Below are 21492 nucleotides of genomic sequence, written 5' to 3'. Positions count from 1 at the left end.
TTACAATACAACTTATAGATTAATGAAATTTAGGTTTAAAAATTTGGAAATGGAAATATTAAAGGTTAAATGTTTCAGTCTTTCCCATGTCTATTTTCTGGCAGATATTTAATCAAAATAAAAGTTCCTAGGGATTACATGATCAGTAGCTATCTTCATGAACTTCACCACTTTGGTCTTATTCTATCTATGACTGAAAAGACCTTTTCGATGGTAGATCTTAGCTGGTTCACTTGTGGATTCTAAACCTCTTCAGTTTTGGATTCTCTTCAAAGGCCTGGATATGGTTAAACCACAATCCAGGAAGATATCTGATCATTTAAATCCTAAGAACTTTTATTTGTATAATTTTTTGCCAAGTGAAGGAGATATGGAAAATATACTGACACATCTAGAATTTAGTAGGCATGTTTGCACATGTCAACCTGCCAGTTGTCACAGTGTTCATTCTCTGTTTGTATCTAACAACTCGACTCTCAGTGGATGGATTTTAATGATGTTTTATATTAGGCTGTTTTAAAAAGATTTGTTGAGCCATCCTGAAGTTTAGAAAAATCAGACAAATAGAAATCCAGCAATTCTTATTATTATTTATATAGATATAACATAGCTGTTATATGCACTGAATGTTACGTTATTACTGCATCTTCATTAGCAGAATGAATTGGCAGTATGGCAGATGTTCAGAAAAGAAAGGTTTTCTGTTTAAGCATATATGATGACAACCCATATATGCTTAAACATATTTTAAGTTTATAAAATATAAATTAATAATAAAACAAAATAAACTATAAACATATTTTATATTTTAAATGTAGTTATCTTAAATACATTTTAAGCGTATATGAAATACAAGAAGCAGTGACATATGAATGTAATTGCTTCTTGAAGAGGTTTTTTGTAATCACTTTTCTAAATATATAAATAATGAATTATTACTATTTGTTTATTATATTAATATAAATCATAGCAGTTCCGTGGAATGCATATGACTAGTGGCAGAAAAGTGCATAAAATGATTATAAATTATCAGTGGACATGAAAACCTACAGTAAGTGCAAACTATTTTAAAAGTCAGTAAAGGAGTTAGGCCAGCTAAGGCAGATAATAAGACTTCTCATAATCTTTCCACAACTACCCACTTCCAACAACACCAGACAAATTGGAATTTTTCTGGTGTTGTTGGAAGTGATTATGAAAGTTGTTTAGCTAAGAATACAAAAAAAAAAAAAAAAAAAAAGTTGCAAAGGATTCTTTCCTTAGGTTAATACTAGAAGGAAAGGAATGAATCATGTTGGTCCGCTAGATACGAATGGCATTACTGTTGATGATCCTGTTCAGTTTGCTGAAAAACTGAAGGAATATTTATGGATGTGTATACCAAGATATAACTGGGAGCTAAATGCTTTTGTAATAACTTCAAAGAAAGTAGAAGGGAAATTATTGAAGCTAAAAGTAAATAAGGCATCTGTGTCTGATGGAGTCTATCCAATTTTGTTAAAAGAGGTAGAAAAGTAGGTAAGCAAACCTCTAGCATTAATTATGAGAGCATACTTGGATTCAGAGGTGATTGCTTATAGATTGGACACGTGCAAATATCTCTAATATTCACAAAGGGGAATCATAGAGCAAAATGAGTACAGCCAACCAACTTACACTTAAGTTGGTTGAACAAAATAGACTTTAGATAATTATATAGTCTCTGACATGAAGTTCTCTGAGCCATGTAGACAGGCTGCTAGGACAGCTCATAGGGTTCTGTTAATGATATTCAGGAATTTTGCTAGCAGGAACAGAATGTGATTATCTCTTTGTATAAGGCAATGAATCTTGGGCTGCTCTTATGGGTGTGGCTGTTTCATTTTAAGAAGGATGTAGATCTGTTGGAACAGTGTGCAGAGAAGAGCAATGAGAATAGTCAACGATGCGTGGTCTTACCATGAAAGAACTCTGTTCTGCCAATTGCAGCATTGGAAACTAGGCACCTGTGATGAGACACGATTCAAGTGTTGGTAAGGCTTATAAGCAGATTGAGTAAATTAAATGCTAAAAGTGTCCTTATTCTTTCTTGGACAGCACATAGTGGGACATAAACTTAAATTGAAAGGGTTGGATGCAGGAAATGAAAATTTGCTTTTAATTAGAGCACGATTGATTGTGGAAACAGACTTCCATCTGATGTTGTGGAAGTGAGTAATTGTAGAAAGCACATCATGATTTGTCTAATTCTAACTAAATAAATTTAAGGAATATTAGACATTATTAGATGTTGATAGACAGATGATGTGGGCAGTTGAGCAAATGTAATTTCACAAACATTGTGAAAGCAAAGAAAGAGAGTAGGAGTATTAGTAGTGGCAAATGATGCAGGAAAGCAAAAAGAAGATAGTAGGAGTTTTGGTATTAGTAGTTGATGAGCTTGCAGCCTGACTGTGAGAAATCATTTGTTAAGATTTCCTATGCTCTTTTCTTGCAGTGTGAATAAAATGAACATCAGCTAGAAGTTAATTGAAGACATATGAATAAACATTAAATGTATGTTTATTAGTATGTCTTCAAGAAAGCAGATAGCTTTGCCAATCACAGATGAAATTAGGATTTTTTAATCTGTAGATAATAGTTTGCATTCTAAGGCTTACATTGCCAAACAGTTTGGCATTCCTAAGAGCACTCTGTTCACTATTCTGAAAGCTTGGAAAAGATTGAAAGTTTAGAGAAATCTGTTGCTTCGGGTAGGATTCGAGCATGAAAGGCAAAGTATCCTGATCTTGAAAAGGTACTTTTGGAATGGCTAATGATGGTGCTTGCAAAAAACATTCCCGTGGAGAAGGATGTAGATCCTTCTCCACGGGAATCTTTTAAAAGTAATCTTTAAAGTAATCTTTTAAAAGTAATCTTTTAAAAGCTGAGGCTGAATTGTTTGTACATTGAATATGAATATTGAAGAATTTAAAAGTTCAGATGGATGGTTCCAGAAATTAAATTCATCACAGCCTGTCTTTCAAAAACGTGTGTAGCGAAAATGCAGCCGTGTACATTTACACTACAAAGGAATGGAAGTAAAATCGTTTAAGAAATGTTTTGCTGACATATGACCACAATGACATCTTCAATGCTGATAAAACAGGACTTTTTTTTTTTTTTAATTGCTACCAGATAAAACACTTACATTTAAAGGCATGAAAGCAGAAAAAAAAAAAAAGGCCAAACAACAGATTACTGGTCTCCTAGCAGCAGACATGACTGGCACAGAGATGCTTCCTCTTTTAAGCATTGGGAAAGGCCAGAAACCTTGATACTTTAAAGGTTTGGAGACATTACTGAATATGTATTGAGCAAACCAAAAGGCATGGATGACATCACAAATCTACACAGAATGGATCAGAGACCTAGATCGCAGGATGTACCCCTCATTGTCAAGTAAACGATCCATGTGCAATCACTGTCTAGTGCCTACTTCCAAATATGATGTCAGTTCTTCAGCCACTTGATCAAGGTGTAATCCAGTGTTTTAAGAAAAACTACTGAAGAATACTATTAAACAAAATTGTGCTGTCTTGAAAGCAAAATTCAATGCTTTTAAGCATGGAATGAAGTTGATGAAAAAGTAGTAGTTAATGAAAAAGTAATCGCCAACTGCTTCAAACATGCTGGATTTACCGCCTTGAATAATGCAAAGTGTGAAGTTTCGCCTGCTTCTTTCTCTGTTAATTGTAAAGAACTGTCTGATAATAGGGAAGAAATATTTGAGCATGTGTGTCATCACCTAAACTTACAGGAAAACTTAGGCTTTGATGCAGATATTGAATGTTTCAGGATATGCACGAATGAAGAGGAACTCATTGCAGACATAATGGAATCTTCTGAAATTTGCAGTGATGAAGATGACAGGATTAGAACTTGTATGTCTCATCAAGGATTTAGACCTTTACATCAAATTTTTTTTAAAGCACAGCCTAACTGCAAAAGTGAAATAACTGCTATCACATATCTTCATAATTCTCTTTTAAAACATGCTCTACTATTGAAACAGCAAGTTTTGACATGGTATTTTAAAGTATGAAACAATTCTCTTAGGTCTTGATAGGTATGTAGCCTATCTATTGAAATTTACAATCATAATTTTACCATCAATAGAGGCATCATCAGCCATTTTCAATCCACGCAGGATGAAGGCCTCTCCAGAAACTTTCCAGTTCCTCCTGTTTTGAGCACTGGCCATCCATTTACTACCTACAAACTCATGAATTTCATCTATCCATCTCCGACTTGGTCTTCCAGGTTTTCTTCTAGCTCCTCTTGAGTAGCATTCTGTTATTTTTCTTAGTCCATCTGTCATCATGTCTTCAAGCTATGTGTCCTACCCAAGACCATTTTAGTTCTTTAGTTTTGATAAGAATGTCCTTTACTTGAGTTTGCTGCCTAATCCATGTGTTTCTCTTCTTATCTAACAGTCTGATTCCCAATATAATTCGTTCCATTCTTCGCTGTGTAGTTTTCAGCTTCTCTTCCATTCTTTTGGTGAGTGCCCAAGTTTCACTTCCATAAGTCATGGTGGGGAGTATACATTGGTTCATTATTTTACGTTTTAGACAAACTGGGATATTGCTCTTCAATATGTGACTATATTTCCTGAGTGCTATACATCCAAAATTTATTCTTCTCTTGACTTCCAGCCATTTATCATTATTACAGCTAATAATGGGACTTGTCCCAGATAAGTATATGACCTTTTATTACTTCTCCTTCAATCATTATTTCCCTTTCTGTGACATACTTGTTCATCATTACTTTTGTTTTAGCCATATTCATCTTTAGTCCAAAATCCTTACTCACTGTGCATAACTGATTAAGATTTTCCTCCGATTCTTTGGGTCGTGGCTCATGACCACAATGCCATCTGCAAATCATAAATGGTTTAGGTACTCTCCGTTCACATTGACTCCTTTCTGCGACCAGTCTAATCTTCTGAAAGCTTCCTCAAGGGCAGCAGTAAACAGCTTCGGAGATATTGTCTCCTCGGTGAACTCCTTTCTCAATTTTAAATTTCCTACTGTCTTTGTCTAATCTAATAAAGGAGGTAGCATTCTCATATTTTCTTCAAAATCATAATATGTGGGGTATCTATGCCTTGTCTTTCCAGTGCCCGAAACATTGCCTTATGCTGTATGGAGTCAAATGCCTTTTCATAATCAACAAATGCGAGGCATAATGGTGTTTTATATTCATTTGCTTTCTCCATTAGCTGTGATATTACGTGAAGATGATCCATAGTTGAGAATCCTATCCTAAAGCCGGCTTGCTCTTTTGGTTGATTCTCATCAAGTATTCTTTCTAATCTGTTAGTAATGACCCTTGTGAACAACTTGTAGATGTGGGATAACAAGCTAATTGGTCTGTAATTTCCAATTTCTGATTTATCTCCTTTCTTATGCAGCAAAACTATGATATGTATTATTCCACTGCTTAGGCGTCACACCTTTTCTAATGCACTTTGTGAAGAGTCTTGCCAGTTTTTGTGTTATGTCTCTTCCTCCCAATTTTAACAACTGTACAGCAACTTCATCTTCCCCCGGGGCTGTCTGATTCTTCATTTTCTTCAATGCATGTTCTACCTCATCAGGAAGAATATTGGGTATGTCGTATGTGTTGCTAATTTGCAATCCCCACTTCTCCACTGCTGGCATCATTCCCGTGCTCCTTGTATAATTCTTTATAGTAGTCTTCTGCTATTTGAATTATGCCTTCTCTGCTATTTATAAGTACACCATCAGTATTCTTCAGTTTCGGTATCATTTGTCTTTCTGTATTACTGCTCATGGCTGCTGATTTAAATCCTTTGTTTTCCCTTAATGCTTGCTCTACTTTGTTAAATCTTATGTCCTCTCTGAGTCACTTTGTTAATGGCTTTGCATAACTAAGTATACTCAATTTTCTCCTTGTCAGTGTTTATCTTGCTCTTCGTTTTTCGCCTTTGGTTCATCATAACAAGTGTTTCTTGAATAATTTTTTCTTCTTTGGATTTCTTTTTCCCTATAGGTTTCTTGGACTTTATCACCTTAAGAAAGTTGTAATATTCTTCGTCGATATCTTGGTCCTGAGCCGTCTGCAGAAGCTCAAACATGTTCTTAAGTTCCAATGCATACTGCTTTTTCTCCTCTTCTGTTATCTCAAAGACCTTTGTATTATTTACTCGTGTCAGTTTTTTCCTTTCTTTTCGTGCATCTTACCATTCCGTGATCACTTCCAACATTTACCTTGTTCAGGGTGGTAACATCATTCATGATATATCTTCTGTTAGTGAGAATGAAGTTGAATTCATTAGTTGTCAATCCATTTAGGTTCTTCCATGTCCACTTCTCTTCACCCCCTTTTCTTGAAAAAAGTGTTCATTACTGAAAATCCTCGAGATTCTGCAAATTCCACAAGTCATTCACAAATTCCAAAATTTCCTATAGTTCCCCTTTCTGCACTGTTTTGTCTCTTTCCAACCTTAGCATTGAAGTCCCCCATAATGATAGTGTAGTGGGTTTTTTGCTCATCTAGAAGACTCAATTTCTGTGTACATTTCTTCAACCTCTTCATCATCATGGCTCAATGTTGATGCAGAAATCATTATAACCTTTAGCTTGTACCTCTTAGAAATCCTGAGTTGTAGTCTTGACACCCTTGGTGGTCTCCTCCATGGGCAGGAGCAGCAGTGTGTAGTGCACACTTCTTGATTAGACCGGGGTTCAAGCCCGTGACCACCAAATATGGAGGGTGCGGAAAGTTCAGGGAATGACCACCGCATATCCTCTGAGCAATATAGCCTTATTTGCTAATGCTCCTAAAAAAAAAACAAATAACAATAACAATGACACCCTTGGTGATATACTTTTGTCCATTTTTGTATAAAATCCAAAATGTTTTTTGTATCTTTATGGACCAAAAAGCCAACTCCACCTTCTCTCCTTTCACTGTTTCCATTGTTGTACAGGTAAACTTGTAAGTGATTCATTTCTTCTTCTTCTTGTGTCAGCCAAACCGATGATATTCGAATTCACATTTTCTAGTTCCTTTTCCAACTCTAATATCCTGTCTTCACCAATGAGTGATCTTACGTTGTAACAGACAAAGTTCAGTTCCCGTGCATGGCAGCCCGGTCGTACCCAGAGATTCTTAGCAATCTCTGCTTCCACTCTGATCCTTTCGATGCCATAAGAGTGGGAGTGAAAGCCACTGGGGACTGAGGGCGATTTGTTTTGTTGTGATGTCATGTGCTGGAGGGTTTGGTCTTTTCCTCTTCTAGCTGACCAAGCATCTTGAAGAGAACCACTGTACACGTTCTTTGCCACCTAAGTGACGTAACAGGGCTTACCATTGAGAAGGTGTGCACGAGTGGATTTTAGAAAGGCAGGCCAACCAGACTTCTCCTAAATCATCTGAGATAGAAAAATATTGGATTCTTCATTGTTTTAGACTGAGTGTCTGATAACACACAGAATGCCTGTTCCCCTCTAAGCCTCATCTTGCATCATATGCCTCTGCTAATGCTATTGCTAATTTGTGCATTCCATATTGAATAGAGCATCTTGATGACTTTAACTATACCATAGATTTCTTTTCCAAGTTCATCTGTTCTTTTGGCATCCACTATGGTTTAGACTTTGTCATATCTTTTTAAAGTTATCATTCGTTTTAAAGGAATGATTAGTAGCTGGAGGAATTTTTCAGAGTTCCCTTTTAGCATGTTTGTCTCATTAGAATTTCAGATTCCAGTGGTTAGAGTAAATGTTATGTTGTTTATCTCTGGTTGGTTAATGATTATTTTAGCTAATTTAAAATACCGTATTTATTTTTGATATTTTGCTGCTTTATTAGAATGGTGATCAGAGTCAAGTAAAACAAGATTTTCCTCATGATGGAGTTCATAGCCCCAGCTGTCCCAGAGCACACAGTCCTCAACCCCAGTCATTTTTTCACCATCAGGGGTGGCCTTCTGTTTGCCATGCTCCGACATGTCCACATCATCTTTTATTGAGCAATTCTATATCATTTAAAGAAGAAGGAAAACCACCACCACTTCCTCCTAAGAAGAAGACTAGTAAGTATTTTCAGGTTATAATAATTAAATTAAATTTGATCTGTTAAGAATTAAATGTTTAAGGGATCAGTTCTCTAGAATGCATTTCTAGGGGATTGTATCTATAAGTAATTCTCTAGAATTACTTTTATATAAATTAACTTTTCATTATATTTTATTTTATGCAATTAATTTTGTGTGCTGTATAAAAAATAATTGCAAAATGGCTTACCAGTTGATTATTTAAAGGAGTTGAAATAGGGATTCCAATGATTACAATGATTTAAGCATGTGTAGAAACACATTGGATGTAGTGGTATCCTTATCTTACTGTGTTGAAGATCACCAAAATTGTTTTTCATTTTATTGGCTGCAGTTGACTGAGGAGCAGTCAACTGCAGCGAATTTGTTGTTTTCTGGGATCATATGTGGTTGCAGGGTTCTGATACATTGTCATGGAACAGAAATGAGTGGCTTGAATTCCACTTTGTATCATTTATAAATAATACTTTTAGTTATAATTATACTTGTATAAGGCAGTGGTCAGGCCACACCTTGAGTACTGTATACATGTCTGGAGTACTGTATACAGTACTCAAGGCCGACTGGGCTAGCCGGGTGGGTAAAGTGCCTGCCTGGCAACCCAAAGGTCGTGGGTTTGAATCCCACCTCGGGCTTGGATCAAAGTACTGCAAAAACCTTGGGAGGTGCATTATGGCCACAGAAGTCAATATGCCAACAACTACCCAAAAAATAAAAAAAATAAAAAATAAAAAAAAAAAAAAAATACAATACAGTAATACCCCGAAGTTACGCGATAGGTGGGTCCGACGAAAATCGCGTAAGTCGGGGTACAACTTTGCATATAAATACATATAAATTTTACTTAATTGGGACCAAGGACTAACAAAAACACTAGTTTAGAAGAAAAATATTAATAAAATTGCAGTTCTTTATACATATTAATACAAAATATGTATTAAAAAAACAAATGACTTACGTTAAAAAGTTATTTCGATGTCGATGGCTTCATAAAATCTAACAAATTCGTCTGACCACACAGCGCCTTCTTTTTTTCACGCAGAATTTCTTCGTAGCAAGCTAATAATTTTTTTATTCCTTGCTTTGTAGCTATAACGCGTTCTTCGTTGGAGTCTATGTTTTCTAAAATTTTTAAGCCCTTTACAATTGAGCCCTTTTCAATTTTCAAACTGTCAAGTTTGCAATTGTCATGTGCTTTTCGCCGTTGCTTCATTTAGGCCTGTAGCACGTGCAATATCACATGGTCTTTCATTTCGCTCAAAGCGTTTCACAATTTCATATTTTTTCTCTATCGACAGAGGCGGACTGGCCATAAGCCTTACCGGGGAAACCCCAGTGGGCCAGTGTGATTTTGGCCATAAACCATAGTATGAGGCCACTATAAATTTTCCCGGGTAAGAATTTTTGACCCAGTCCGCCTCTGTTTATCTATAATTGCTTTTCTTTTTCTCTCTGAATCTGCAGTGTCTTCACCAGGACGCTTCCTTTTCACACCTTTTAAGTATTTTACTAATTTTTAGGGAATAAAGCACAATTACAAAACGAGGAGGCATGCTTGATACGCATAAACAAAGCTGCGCGCATGTAGCAACTGAATAAACAACACCATAAAGGCAGAGATACACTATTAACACCTCACATTTCTAGGGGTTACTACCATAAAACAATAAAATTCCAGTTGCGTTTCTGCTAGTGAAATCTGTTATAAACTGGTAGTAAACTCGATCTAATTGCATTTGCGATTATACCGATAGCTGGAATTGTGTTGGTTTTTACGTTATAATGGTGAAATGTGTTTCCCCTTCACTGATATAAAAAACATAAAAGCAGCAAAGTTGAATTTTGTTCATCTTTCGCTCTCATTCTCCGCCGTCGCACCGTATATCGATAACATATGAAAAACGACCTTGAAGATAGTGGGCGGCAGCGTTGCCAAACGAAAAAATCAAGAACCGCGTAACTCCGAGTTCGCGTAAGTCGGGGTATTACTGTACTCAAGCTTGTGGAAAAATGTTTGATTTGGGGCATACTTAGGTGGTTTTAGCCTAACATTGCCACCTGTGGCAGTGACCTTTGATGTGCTCAGAGCTGGCATAAACCAGCTCTGAGCACGTCCTAGATCATTACATTACATGCGCTTCAGCCTTACCTGTATTACTGAAGCGGTTGTATATTTCCATCAAGAGGCTAATCGTAAACGTTTTTTCTCAACCAACCGGGCTTGTCAAGAATATTTGAATCCGTTTACGATTGGGAGTTAACAGACTCCAAATTACTAGCATGAGTAGAATCTTTTGCTTGTCATTGGCCATTCTCATTAAGTTGCAGAAGTCCTCATTGGTCATCAAGTTTTCATGTTTCTTTGCAATTGCACTGAGTGGGTTGAGTGTGGCAAGCTTTAGATCCTCATTCCTCTTGCTGTTTGAATGAGTGTAAAAGTTTTGAAAGGGATCTTCTTCTCACAGTTGTGTTACAAGGCTATGCAGGTCATTATGTGGAACAGGCATTATTGCAAATGATATGTTAGGATATTTGATGTTGTGCTTGCTTTTTTATGGACATTCCTGATATATTTGTTATGCTGAAATAGCAGTTATAAAATGTTGTTGGTTGGTTCTTGCAACACCACACAAACAGCAAAAGGCATACTTCTAATTTTCCCATTTAGCCACATCCTCAATTTTCCGGTGCAGGTAATAAAGCACATATATTGAGCCAAATTTCTGACCTAATCACCAATCTTGCAACCATATTACAAAGAATATTTACATTTAATAATACCTGTAGAAGAATAAGAGAATGTGATATGTAAAACACTTCCATGTGACACTCTCCAGAAATTAAAACAAGTAGAAAATTAATGCAAAATGATTATAGTAATAAAATCAATTAAAAAACTATTAAAAAGTTTAATGTAAATTTTGCAAAAACGACTTTCCTTACTCAGGAAGGAAAGTCATTTTTGCAAAATTTGCATTAAACTTTTAATTTTTTATTGTTTTTAATTAATTTTTTGTTTTTTAATTGATTTTATTACTGTAATCATTTTGCATTAATTTTATATTTGTTTTAATTTCCGGAGAGTGTCACACAGAAGTGTTTTTACATATTGTATGGAGGTAAATTTCTCTTATTCTTCTACCAGTATTGAAATACAACATAGAACGTATTGAGTAGCGTAGCTTTGTTTTATACTATCAAATTTTCTAATACTGTCTGTTTTCTTCCCCCGAGATTTTGTTGTAATCCATCCGCACACAAAGCAGAAATTGTTCTGGCAATTCTGACACTTCCTTTGCTTCTGCCTAAACATTTTAACAATACATGCTAAGCAAAACTCAGAAGAAACAAACAATATGTAACAGATATGCAGATAGTGTACCCATTTTTGCACTACACTGTCTTTCCATTACTGAACGAGAGAGTTTGGATGCAGACAAAGTTGAACACGTTAACCCTCCCCACATTACTGTCATATATGAGCACATGGAAACATTATTTACGGGTAATACGATCAGTCATATCTACTCCTCTAAATTTAAGCGAGATATATATATTATGATTAAACACAAAAATCTCTTTATATATAAATTGTGACGTGATGTAAAATTTTAAGAATTATTTTCGAAATTTACGCATAAAATTGTCTGCAAATAGGTGATGTATTAGCAGAGGTAAAAATCATGTTGGCCAGATGTAAAGAACTGCCCGATACCATACTTATTTAACAATTTTGGAGGCTGCAAGTTAATTTGACTTAGATACGTTATTACTCTATTAGATATGCTGTTAATAAATGGATTGAAATTAAGTTTTTCAGCTGTAAAAAGAAATCTTTGCTTCAGTAAAGTTTGTCTTCTGAAATTGATATTATTCCATGTAGCTTTTCCTTTTTTTTTTTTTAATCCCAAACACGAGAGGTATTACAACCAATAGTACTTAGTACTGTCCTTGGGTTGGAGGTTGAGAAGACGAAAGAAGATATTTGTTGACATTAGACTTGAACTTCTGTAGACTGTAATTTTCAGGAAATACGTATGAAGGAAGGTTGTTCCAGAAAACAATAGTTGAATGAATAAACGAGTAAGATGAAAACTTGGTTCTGTGAGTTTGAAGTTGGACAGTAAATGGATGTTGGCTGGTAGCAGCACGTGTTCGGACTGTTTTGAAAGACAGAGCGGGAATTATAGAAGCCAATTCAGAAGAACAGTGCCTATGGAAGTATCTGTAGAAAAGGTATGCAGCAGAAACAGTACGTCTATGAGACAGTGGAGAGACTCTGTTAGAGAGGAGTCATTAATTAACATAACTGCCCTCTTCTAAATGGAATCTAGAAGCCTGAGAGAGGTTTTGGGGGAACCGCCCCAGATGTGGGAACAATATTTGCGATTTGTAGAGAGAGAGAGAACAGCTGTTTGAAAGAAAAGTAGTGCAGAGAGCGAAAGAGAAAACCAAGTTTTTTAGATGCAGAGGAAGCAATATTTGTAACGTGCTTGTGCCAAGAGAGATTAGAAGTCAGGGTAATTCCGAAAAGATATATATCATTTTGCCTAGAAATCAGAATGTCACCAAAGTTAAGCATAGGAGCAGAAGAATCCTTTTTGCAAGATATAAGACAAGACTGAGTTTTAGAAGGATTGAAATCAATTAAGTTGTCTTTGCCCCACTGGAGAATTACCTGGAGATCGGCATTTAGGGAATTGGTAGCGGATATTCGATAAGTTGAAGCTGATTGAGCAGGGCAAGGTTTCTCAAAATGGAATGCAGTGTGCTATCATCGGCAAAACTATGGATAGGATTTCCAGTCAAAGGAAGAAAGTCATTAATATACAAGAGGAAAAGAGTAGGGGAAAGAACTGAACCTTGGGGGACACCAGCATTAGTGGAGAAGTTAGAAGACAGAGAGCCATCTACCATCACCCTCAGTGAGCGATCAGAGAAAACTGGATAACCAGTTACAAAAAACAGTTGGCGTATAATAAAATGGAAGCTTGTTTAGAAGACCCTAATGCCAACATGATCAAAAGCCTTTGTGATGCCAAGAGCAACTGCTTGTGTTTCACACTTTTCAAACTTTTCCATTGAATTTGTCCATAAATGGGTAACATAAGCTAGAATATCACCAGTGGATGGACACTGACGGAATCCATACTGGTGATTGTTGATCAGACGGAAGGTTTCTAGGTAGTTTAAGAGTTGGCGGTTAATTGATTTCTCCATTACTTTAGAAAGAGAAGAAGTAATTGCAATGGGACGACAATTGGATGGAAGGGATTTGTCACCCTTTTTAGGAACTGGCTGGATATGAGAATTTCCAAGTAGAAGGAAAGACACCTTTTGAATAAGAAAGTGAAAAAAGGCGGCAAAGAACAGGAGTAAGTTCAGGAGCACAGGTTTTGAGAACAAGTGGAGAAATACCATCGGGACCTGGAGCTTTCTTAGCATCAAGATTCGTTAAAATCCTTCTAACATCCTTTTGACGGAAGACCACAGGAGCCATTGAATGGAGCGTGTTGTAAATGGTGGGAGGTGTTTTACCAAGATCATTAAAACATGAGTTGGAACAAAAATGAGATGCTAGCAGGTCAGCTTTATCCTTGGCTGAAGTGACAACAGAACTATCTGGTTTGTCCAGAGGTGGGAGCAGAGATGAGCAAAAGTTGCGGCCAATAGCTTTGGCAAGAGACCAGAATGCTCGGCTACCATTAGGGCAAGAAGCAAGTTTTCTACTCTTAGCCTGTTCAAACTCTAGTTTAGATTGATTAATAACTGCTTTATAATTGTTGCAAGCTTTTGTGTAGACAGAAAATGAAACTGAAGAATTGGAAATAAGCCAATTACGGTACAGTTTAGATAAAGGAGGAGATTTTAAAGTGGGGTGTGGAATAAAGGATTCCATTCCTAGAAGAATAATTTCACTGACACAATCAGAGCAAATGTTGACATCAGAAGTTTTGAAACAGTAATCTGACCAAGGAAAAGAAGAACAGAAATCTCGCAGGTCATCCCATTTTGCATTCTTGTAATGCCAAAGAATACGAGGTTGGGAATAGCCGTGAGATAAAGGCTGCATTGGAAGAGACAATCACCAAGTTGTTATCTGAGGTACCTAAAGGACCACTCATTTCAACCATGTACTTAGAAGGGTTGTTTGTGAGAAAAAGATCAAGAGTGTTGGCTGTATGGTTAGGATTGTCTGGTATTCTTGTAGGTAAATGTACAATCTGTGCAAGGTCATTAGAAATTGCATGTCACACCGACCAGCTGGGTCGGTGTGACTAGAAAACAGAAGCCAGCTGGAGTCTTGAACATTAAAATCGGCAAGAAAAATTACCTCACTGTTAGGAAAGTTGTACTGGGGAATGTCAAGTTGCAAAGAGAGGAAGTCAAAGAGTTTCAAGTGATTAGTGGAGTTGGGTGAATGGTAGACACAACAGATGGACACAATGAGGTAGAAAGATTTTTAGCCAGAAAAGATCAAAAAGAGGAGATTCCAAATTACCAAGTCTCTAACAAGGAATATCGGAACGGACATATGTACAAATACCACCTTTGAGGCGAAAGGAATCGTATAGCGAATAGTTTGGGCAACTGAGATGAGCAGTAGTTGAATCAACCGATAACTGAGACTCTGTCAGAAAAAGTACACGGGGTTTGGCAGACTGCACGTGTAAATGCATATCGTTGAGATTAGAATTGAGACCACGTATATTTGTGAATATAGGGTCATAACAGATTAGAAAGAATACTTGATGAGAATCAACTGAAAGAGCAAGCTGGCTTTAGGACAGGATTCTCAACTATGGATCACCTTCACGTAATATCACAGCTAATGGAGAAAGCAAATGAATATAAAACACCATTATGCCTGGCATTTGTCGATTATGAAAAGGCATTTGACTCCATACAGCATAAGGCAATGTTTCGAGCACTGGAAAGACAAGGCCTAGATACCCCACATATTATGATTTTGAAGAAAATATATGAGAGTGCTACCTCCTTTATTAGACTAGACAAAGACAGTAGCAAATTTAAAATCAAGAAAGGAGTTCGACAAGGAGACACAATATCTCCGAAGCTGTTTACTGCTGCCCTTGAGGAAGCTTTCAGAAGATTAGACTGGTTGCAGAAAGGAGTCAATGTGAATGGAGAGTACCTAAACCATTTACGATTTGCAGATGACATTGTGGTTATAAGCCACGATCCCAAAGAATTAGAGGAAAATCTTAATCAGTTATGGGGCGCCTCCGTAGCCAAGTGGGAAGGAGCAGCAGTGCGTAGTACACGCTTCTTGATTAGACCAGGGTTCGAGCCCGTCACCACCAAATACGGAGGATGCGGAAAGGTCAAGGGAATGACCACCGCATATTCCCGGAGCAATATGGCCTTAGTTGCTAATGCTCCTAAAAACCAAATAACAAACAACATAATCAGTTATGCACAGTTAGTGAGGATTTTGGACTAAAGATGAATATGGCTAAAACAAAAGTAATGATGAACAAGTATGCCACGGAAAGGGAAATAATGATTGAAGGAGCAGTAATTGAAAAGGTGGAGTCATATGCTTATCTGGGACAAGTTATTAGCTGTAATAATGATAAATGGCTGGAAGTCAAGAGAAGAATAAATTTTGGATGGATAGCACTCAGGAAATATAGTCACATACTGAAGAGCAATATCCCAGTTTGTCTGAAACGTAAAATAATGAATCAATGTGTACTCCCCACCATGACTTATGGAAGTGAAACTTGGGCACTCACCAAAAGAATGGAAGAGAAGCTGAGAACTACACAGCGAAGAATGGAACGAATTATATTGGGAATCAGACTGTTAGATAAAAGAGAAACACATGGATTAGGCAGCAAACTCAAGTAAAGGACATTCTTATCAAAACTAAAGAACTAAAATGGTCTTGGGCAGGACACATACTTGAAGACATGATGACAGATGGACTAAGAAAAATAACAGAATGCTACTCAAGAGGAGCTAGAAGAAAACCTGGAAGACCAAGTCGGAGATGGATAGATGAAATTCATGAGTTTTTGGGTAGTAAATGGATGGCCAGTGCTCAAAACAGAAGGAACTGGAAAGTTGCTGGAGAGGCCATCATCCTGCAGTGGATTGTAAATGGCTGATGATGATGATATTTGTGAAATGAACTAGGAACTGTTTGGGAGGTTTAGATGTTTTCGCAGATAAGCTTACTCTATTAGTTTGACAATTCATGGTGTATTCTATAGTAAGAAAAAGTGTGTGTGGGGGGGGGGACATGCTATATGAAGTAATGAAATTTTTGGATATGGCATACATACGGTAAGAATATACCCAGATCCTTGACATAACGTGGCATCGACAAAGCCCCCCCTCCCCCATACATACTACTTGGACTCCCTCCAGTCATTATCTGGCACAGTAGACGTAGCAAGATTATACACTAGCTGATCCAGAAGCCTCCTAAAGAGTTACCAATAGGTTCGGTCCGGTGTACTAACTAGCGGCTGGCCTGCGAACATCGTTTTAGAGCTGTACCATCAAAATGTAAGGAAGATTGGATCTCTCCATGATGGTCATACAGCATGATGGAAGAGATGGGAAAAAGTTGACCGGAACTTAGCTCTGGACACTAAAGATGGGTTCCACCATTTCAAGCCTCCAATAAGGAAAATGGTGGTATTGTCCCTGGTGATGAGCGTCATCTGCCACCTAGTATTGCCTGGTAACACCGAGGGGGCGGAATTCCTCCATGTGATGTGGGCACCACACCTCGACCCCTGCTTACGTTGGTTCATACCTGAGTGGTCACCCACAGTGTGCTTGTGCACGGAGGTTATACTCAGGATTACTAACAATCCCACCATCGTGAAGGTGCAAGCAGAGGATTTGGCTGTCACAGACCGTCCAGACTTCACTGAAATTGGGTCTACTTGATTTGAGTGTCACCCAAATATCAGTTCCATCAACGTTTTAAACTCCCAGGTAGCCAGTACAGCTTGTCTTGCATATCTGAGAGAATGTCTGTGACATCCTCAAGGACAAAGGACCTGTTGTTGTAATTCTTAATTTTCCTTCTAAACTTGTTTATGAGTTATAAAGTAGATGGGTTTTCTTTGGCCAGCATATTCACTGAATAATTTAAATAGTTCAATAATTAATAACAGTATCCAATAATGCAAATAAATAGGTATTCTAGTAGTTATATTGATTATGTGTCTTATATGAAAACAGACTAAACAGAAATGTTGCTTTTTTGCAATTATATAGTCCAGATTAAATAATAACAGCACAATTATATTTCGGATTATTTTAGGTGATTAGCATAAAGTTCAAAACTTTATGCTGATCAATCTGTTTTATCTTATCAGGTTATTGCTTCTGTTATTCCTTTAAAGTGGTAAAGGAAGGCTGACTAATGTTCTGTGTGTTTCAGTTATGGCCTATATGCAGATGTTTGGTAGCTACTCTCAGCCTGCAGAGAGTGAATTTCTACGCCATTCTTTGCATACTTCACATGTTATTCAGGAACACTGGCAACAAGTAGAACAAACTTATTTCCAACACCACTCATATACCACAAGCCTTATTTCAAGTTCAGAAGACTCTGTATTCTCAGATGGTCCAAGTAGTCATAGTAGTTTAGATCGTAGTATTGAAGATGAACAACCAGTATCTCCAGCTAGAACACCTCCAGCTTTACCACCAAAAAAGAACAGGGTATGTGTTTTTTTTCTTTTCTTTTTTTTTAATTTCATTTTATCTACGGTATTTCTAGTTTATCTGTAGTATTTCAATACCAAAGATAAAATTGAAATACCATAGATAAAATTGTATTTCGATTTCAATACCCAAGTCATTCTCATATTATAATACGTGATGCCATTTTAGCTATTTTTAGATTTTGAATGTAATCTTTGTTCTTTCTCATAATGGAAAAAATGAAAGCAATTATAATTCTTAAATTATTAATTTTTATGCTACAATATTCATTACAGGTCATTATGTCTGTTGTGATTGCTATTTTGTACCTTGCCTCTTGTGTCTTCTGTAATCTATAAACCATCAAATGAAATAAATTGGAAAAACACTAATAAAACATCCAATTGTAAACTTGCTTTGAGACCTTTTGTCTCCTTTGCCAATTTGGAAATACAGAAATGGGGAAACTCCCTTGTTAAATGTGGAACCTGAAAACCAAGGTGCAATGTAGCTGATTGGTCAGGAGTAAAACTTCAATAGCACCACTCTTTGAATGGACCATGGTTCAAGCTCTTGTGACTGCTAAATATAGATAATGACAGTATTTGTGATTTGTTGTAAACTTCTTTGATCTGGTGGTCATGCTGGGGTATAAACAAGAACTTTTTTTTTTCTTTCTTTTTTTTTTTTAAATTCAAACAAAACATTAAAATTCTGAAAAATTGAAGAATTTTGATGCACTTTACAAGTAAATTCTGAAATCTCTAAATTGCCTTATCCAGTGAAATCATAACCTCCTTATCGTATAATTGCTTATAAATCCTCCTAGATTTATAAGCAATTGTATGATAAATTATTGACAGACACAATATGCTTTCCTTGCTATGTGTCTGCACTGCTCAGAGAACTTTCTGTTGTTCTGTATTGTAGAATTTCTTTTCCTTTACTCTCCTTTCCTTTCCTCTCTTCTCCTTTCTCCCCCTCTTCAAGGGTACAAGTTGTTTTCGAGTTATTATAAATTTTTCATTTTGCAGCATCAAAACATAGTAAATCCAATTTGGATTTTTCTTTAATGAGTCTTAAGTGTAACGAGATGATCTGCCCATTATAAAGCTGTTCAAGCCTTGCAACTTGAGTACAACGACATTTTAAGGGCTCTAAAATATATTTTAGAAGACTCAGAAGAGAAACCTGAACACAAACAAGATGCAAAAGGTTGATAAAGCTTGAATATGCCATTTTAACTGCAATTTGGAAAGATGTTTTTAAACATTCCAATAAAACAAGTGAGATATTACAGACTCCTGATTTGGACGTATATGAAGGGTACCTTCTTTTGTCATCTTTGAATTTATTTATTAAAGAACTGAGAGAAAATTCAGATAACAAATTAATGGAATATGAAACAAAAGCAATAAAGATGCGCAATGAAATCAACAGAAATTATCCTGACATCGAGAAGTGAATCGTAACAAAAAGTTTTCAGATCATACCAAAAAGTAGTGGCAATTTTCAAATAGAAGTAATGAATAGGTTCTTGGATTGTTTGATAATCCAATTAATGAAGAAGATTGAATTATATGAACACATTGGAAAAAGATTTAAATTTCTTGCTGATTTGACACGAAATACTGACATCGATGAAGATAACATAAAACTCATAATACGCCACTACAACGAGGACATTAACGACAAACTCATTAATGAGTGTTGTCAATTCACAGAGTATTTAAGATTAGTCACTGCACAAGAAAACTTGAAATGTCCCAAAATCTTACTTGTATGAAAAAACTTGATAATGGCTTTCCCAAATTTACATCACATTACCAATAATGAGTTGTGAAGCTAAAAGAAACTTTTCTAAACTATCAATAACAAAAATATTTCGATCAACCATGCTAGAGGAAAGACTGAATTATCTTTTTATTCTCTCTATAGAAAATGATATTACAAAATCATTGTCCTTTAAAGAGGTGATCAAAGAGTATGCAGCCAAAAAAATTAGGAAAAAAAGCATTATAAGAGATGTGTCAGGCAGTTAAATTAATAAAAATAATGCTATTTTTCTGGATTGTGTGATGTTTGTGGTATTTGTCGGCTTTTTTAAATTCGTAATTTGTTGTGATTTCTTTTCTCATTCTAAATACATATTCACTTTCTTGCCTGATTTTGTATTTGTAATTTTGTATTCTTTTTCTTAAAGAAGGTCCCAAAAATTGTATAAGCTTCAGGTCCCACAAAACCTGGATCTGCCTCTGCCAATGCCATTGACCCCAATGCAGGAATTATTAGGAAAAATTTTAAATGTACATCAAAAGTTATAAAGAACACGATGCATGTTCCACATAGTTCATCATTTTTTATATATTAAAAAAAATGTTTCGCTGTGTTGGCTGTAGTAACAGTGCAGGAGATAATACTGCTTGGGAATTGGATATTCTTTACTTTTTAATTTAGTATTCAGGTTTTTAGAAATGTTTCTGTTTTTTTCTGATTTGCTAAATATTTCTTAATTAGGTAAGTTCCAGTTTTCCAACAAAATTATCTGATTCGCCCACTACACCAACATCACCATCAGGATCACTTGTCAGAGAAAGCTGTAGTACTGTCCAGCAAGCAAGCCCATCATCATCAGAGGGGTTGGTATTTAAAGTTTTCAAAATTCAACTCTTTGGGGTAGTACTCATAATTTACATTATTCATAGTTCTATACATTCATGTTATAGTGAGTGATAATAAAATCCTAATTTGGCCAATGTTACATCTATGCTACAGAGTTCACTTCTTGACTGCTTGGTTTATTACGAAAACATAAAATAGCTAAAGCTGAACGTACAACTTGCTTACAACGTGATTTATTGATAACTAACATTAGAAAGTCTCGAGCTTGAAAGGAAAGTTTTTAAATGTTTTTGCTGGCTATCACTAAAAGAGTAAAGGAATTTGATGTAAATAATGGAAAGGAATGTTGGGAAATCACCTAGTATCAACATCATTACTCAGATCTATGACTGAATTTCTATCCATGATTTGGTGAATGGTTTAAGCAGAAATATTTCCAAATGTTCATTTAGAGATATTTCTGCTTAAACCAAGAAATGACCAACAGATCCAAATTCATTGGTTAGGTATAATATCACCAAATGAGCTTTTTAAGCTTCCATTTATCAACTGAATTTTCTTCCAGGTAGAATTTGGAATGCATTTCTTTTGGGGATTTGATTAATGACATCTATACTATATTATTTCTCAGCATTCTTTCTATCATTTAAATTGCCTCCTCTCCCCTTATAGTCAAAATCAGCACAAAGACGATATTAGCATTAGTAGGGCATATGATGAAAGGATGCAAGCTTATATAGCAGCAGCCAAAAAAAAAAAAAAAACCCACCCTTCCCATTTCGCACATCCATTCACTCTAAAAACGTTTGTCTAGTTCTGCCTTGAACTTATTTAAATTGCTCACCTCCACTACAACAGATGGAAGTTTGTTCCAACTACCAACCACCTGCTGGCTAAAGGCACATTTCCTTACATCTATTCTACAATTGTCTTTCCTCAATTTAAATTTATGCCCCCTCAGGTGAGTAATCTGAGCAAGAGGAAGAACCCATTAGCATTGAGCTTACTCAATGCATTCAAGGTCTGGTATACCTCAATTAGATCACCTTGCAGGTGCGTAGTCTCCAGAA

At 36.1% G+C, this 21492-nt stretch overlaps 1 protein-coding gene across 3 annotated transcripts in view; it reads left to right on the top strand.

Annotated features, from left to right (window-relative positions):
* The window catches only part of C3G (C3G guanyl-nucleotide exchange factor), a 410407-nt gene that overhangs the window by 222410 nt on the left and 166505 nt on the right, over positions 1-21492 (top strand). For all 3 annotated transcript variants that reach the window (XM_090368667.1, XM_090368668.1, XM_090368669.1), the window contains exons 8-10: positions 7864-8086; positions 17535-17818; positions 20318-20439. In XM_090368667.1, the coding sequence (XP_090224793.1) occupies positions 7864-8086; positions 17535-17818; positions 20318-20439 (629 nt within the window). The remainder of the gene's footprint in view (positions 1-7863; positions 8087-17534; positions 17819-20317; positions 20440-21492) is intronic.

The sequence above is a fragment of the Mastigoproctus giganteus genome, chromosome 2 (genome assembly GCF_048544385.1).
Source record: "Mastigoproctus giganteus isolate SK-2022 chromosome 2, ASM4854438v1, whole genome shotgun sequence".
In the NCBI taxonomy this organism is placed as follows: domain Eukaryota; kingdom Metazoa; phylum Arthropoda; class Arachnida; order Uropygi; family Thelyphonidae; genus Mastigoproctus; species Mastigoproctus giganteus.
Note: the sequence above shows the minus strand (reverse complement) of the source record. Positions and strands in the feature narration are given on the sequence as shown.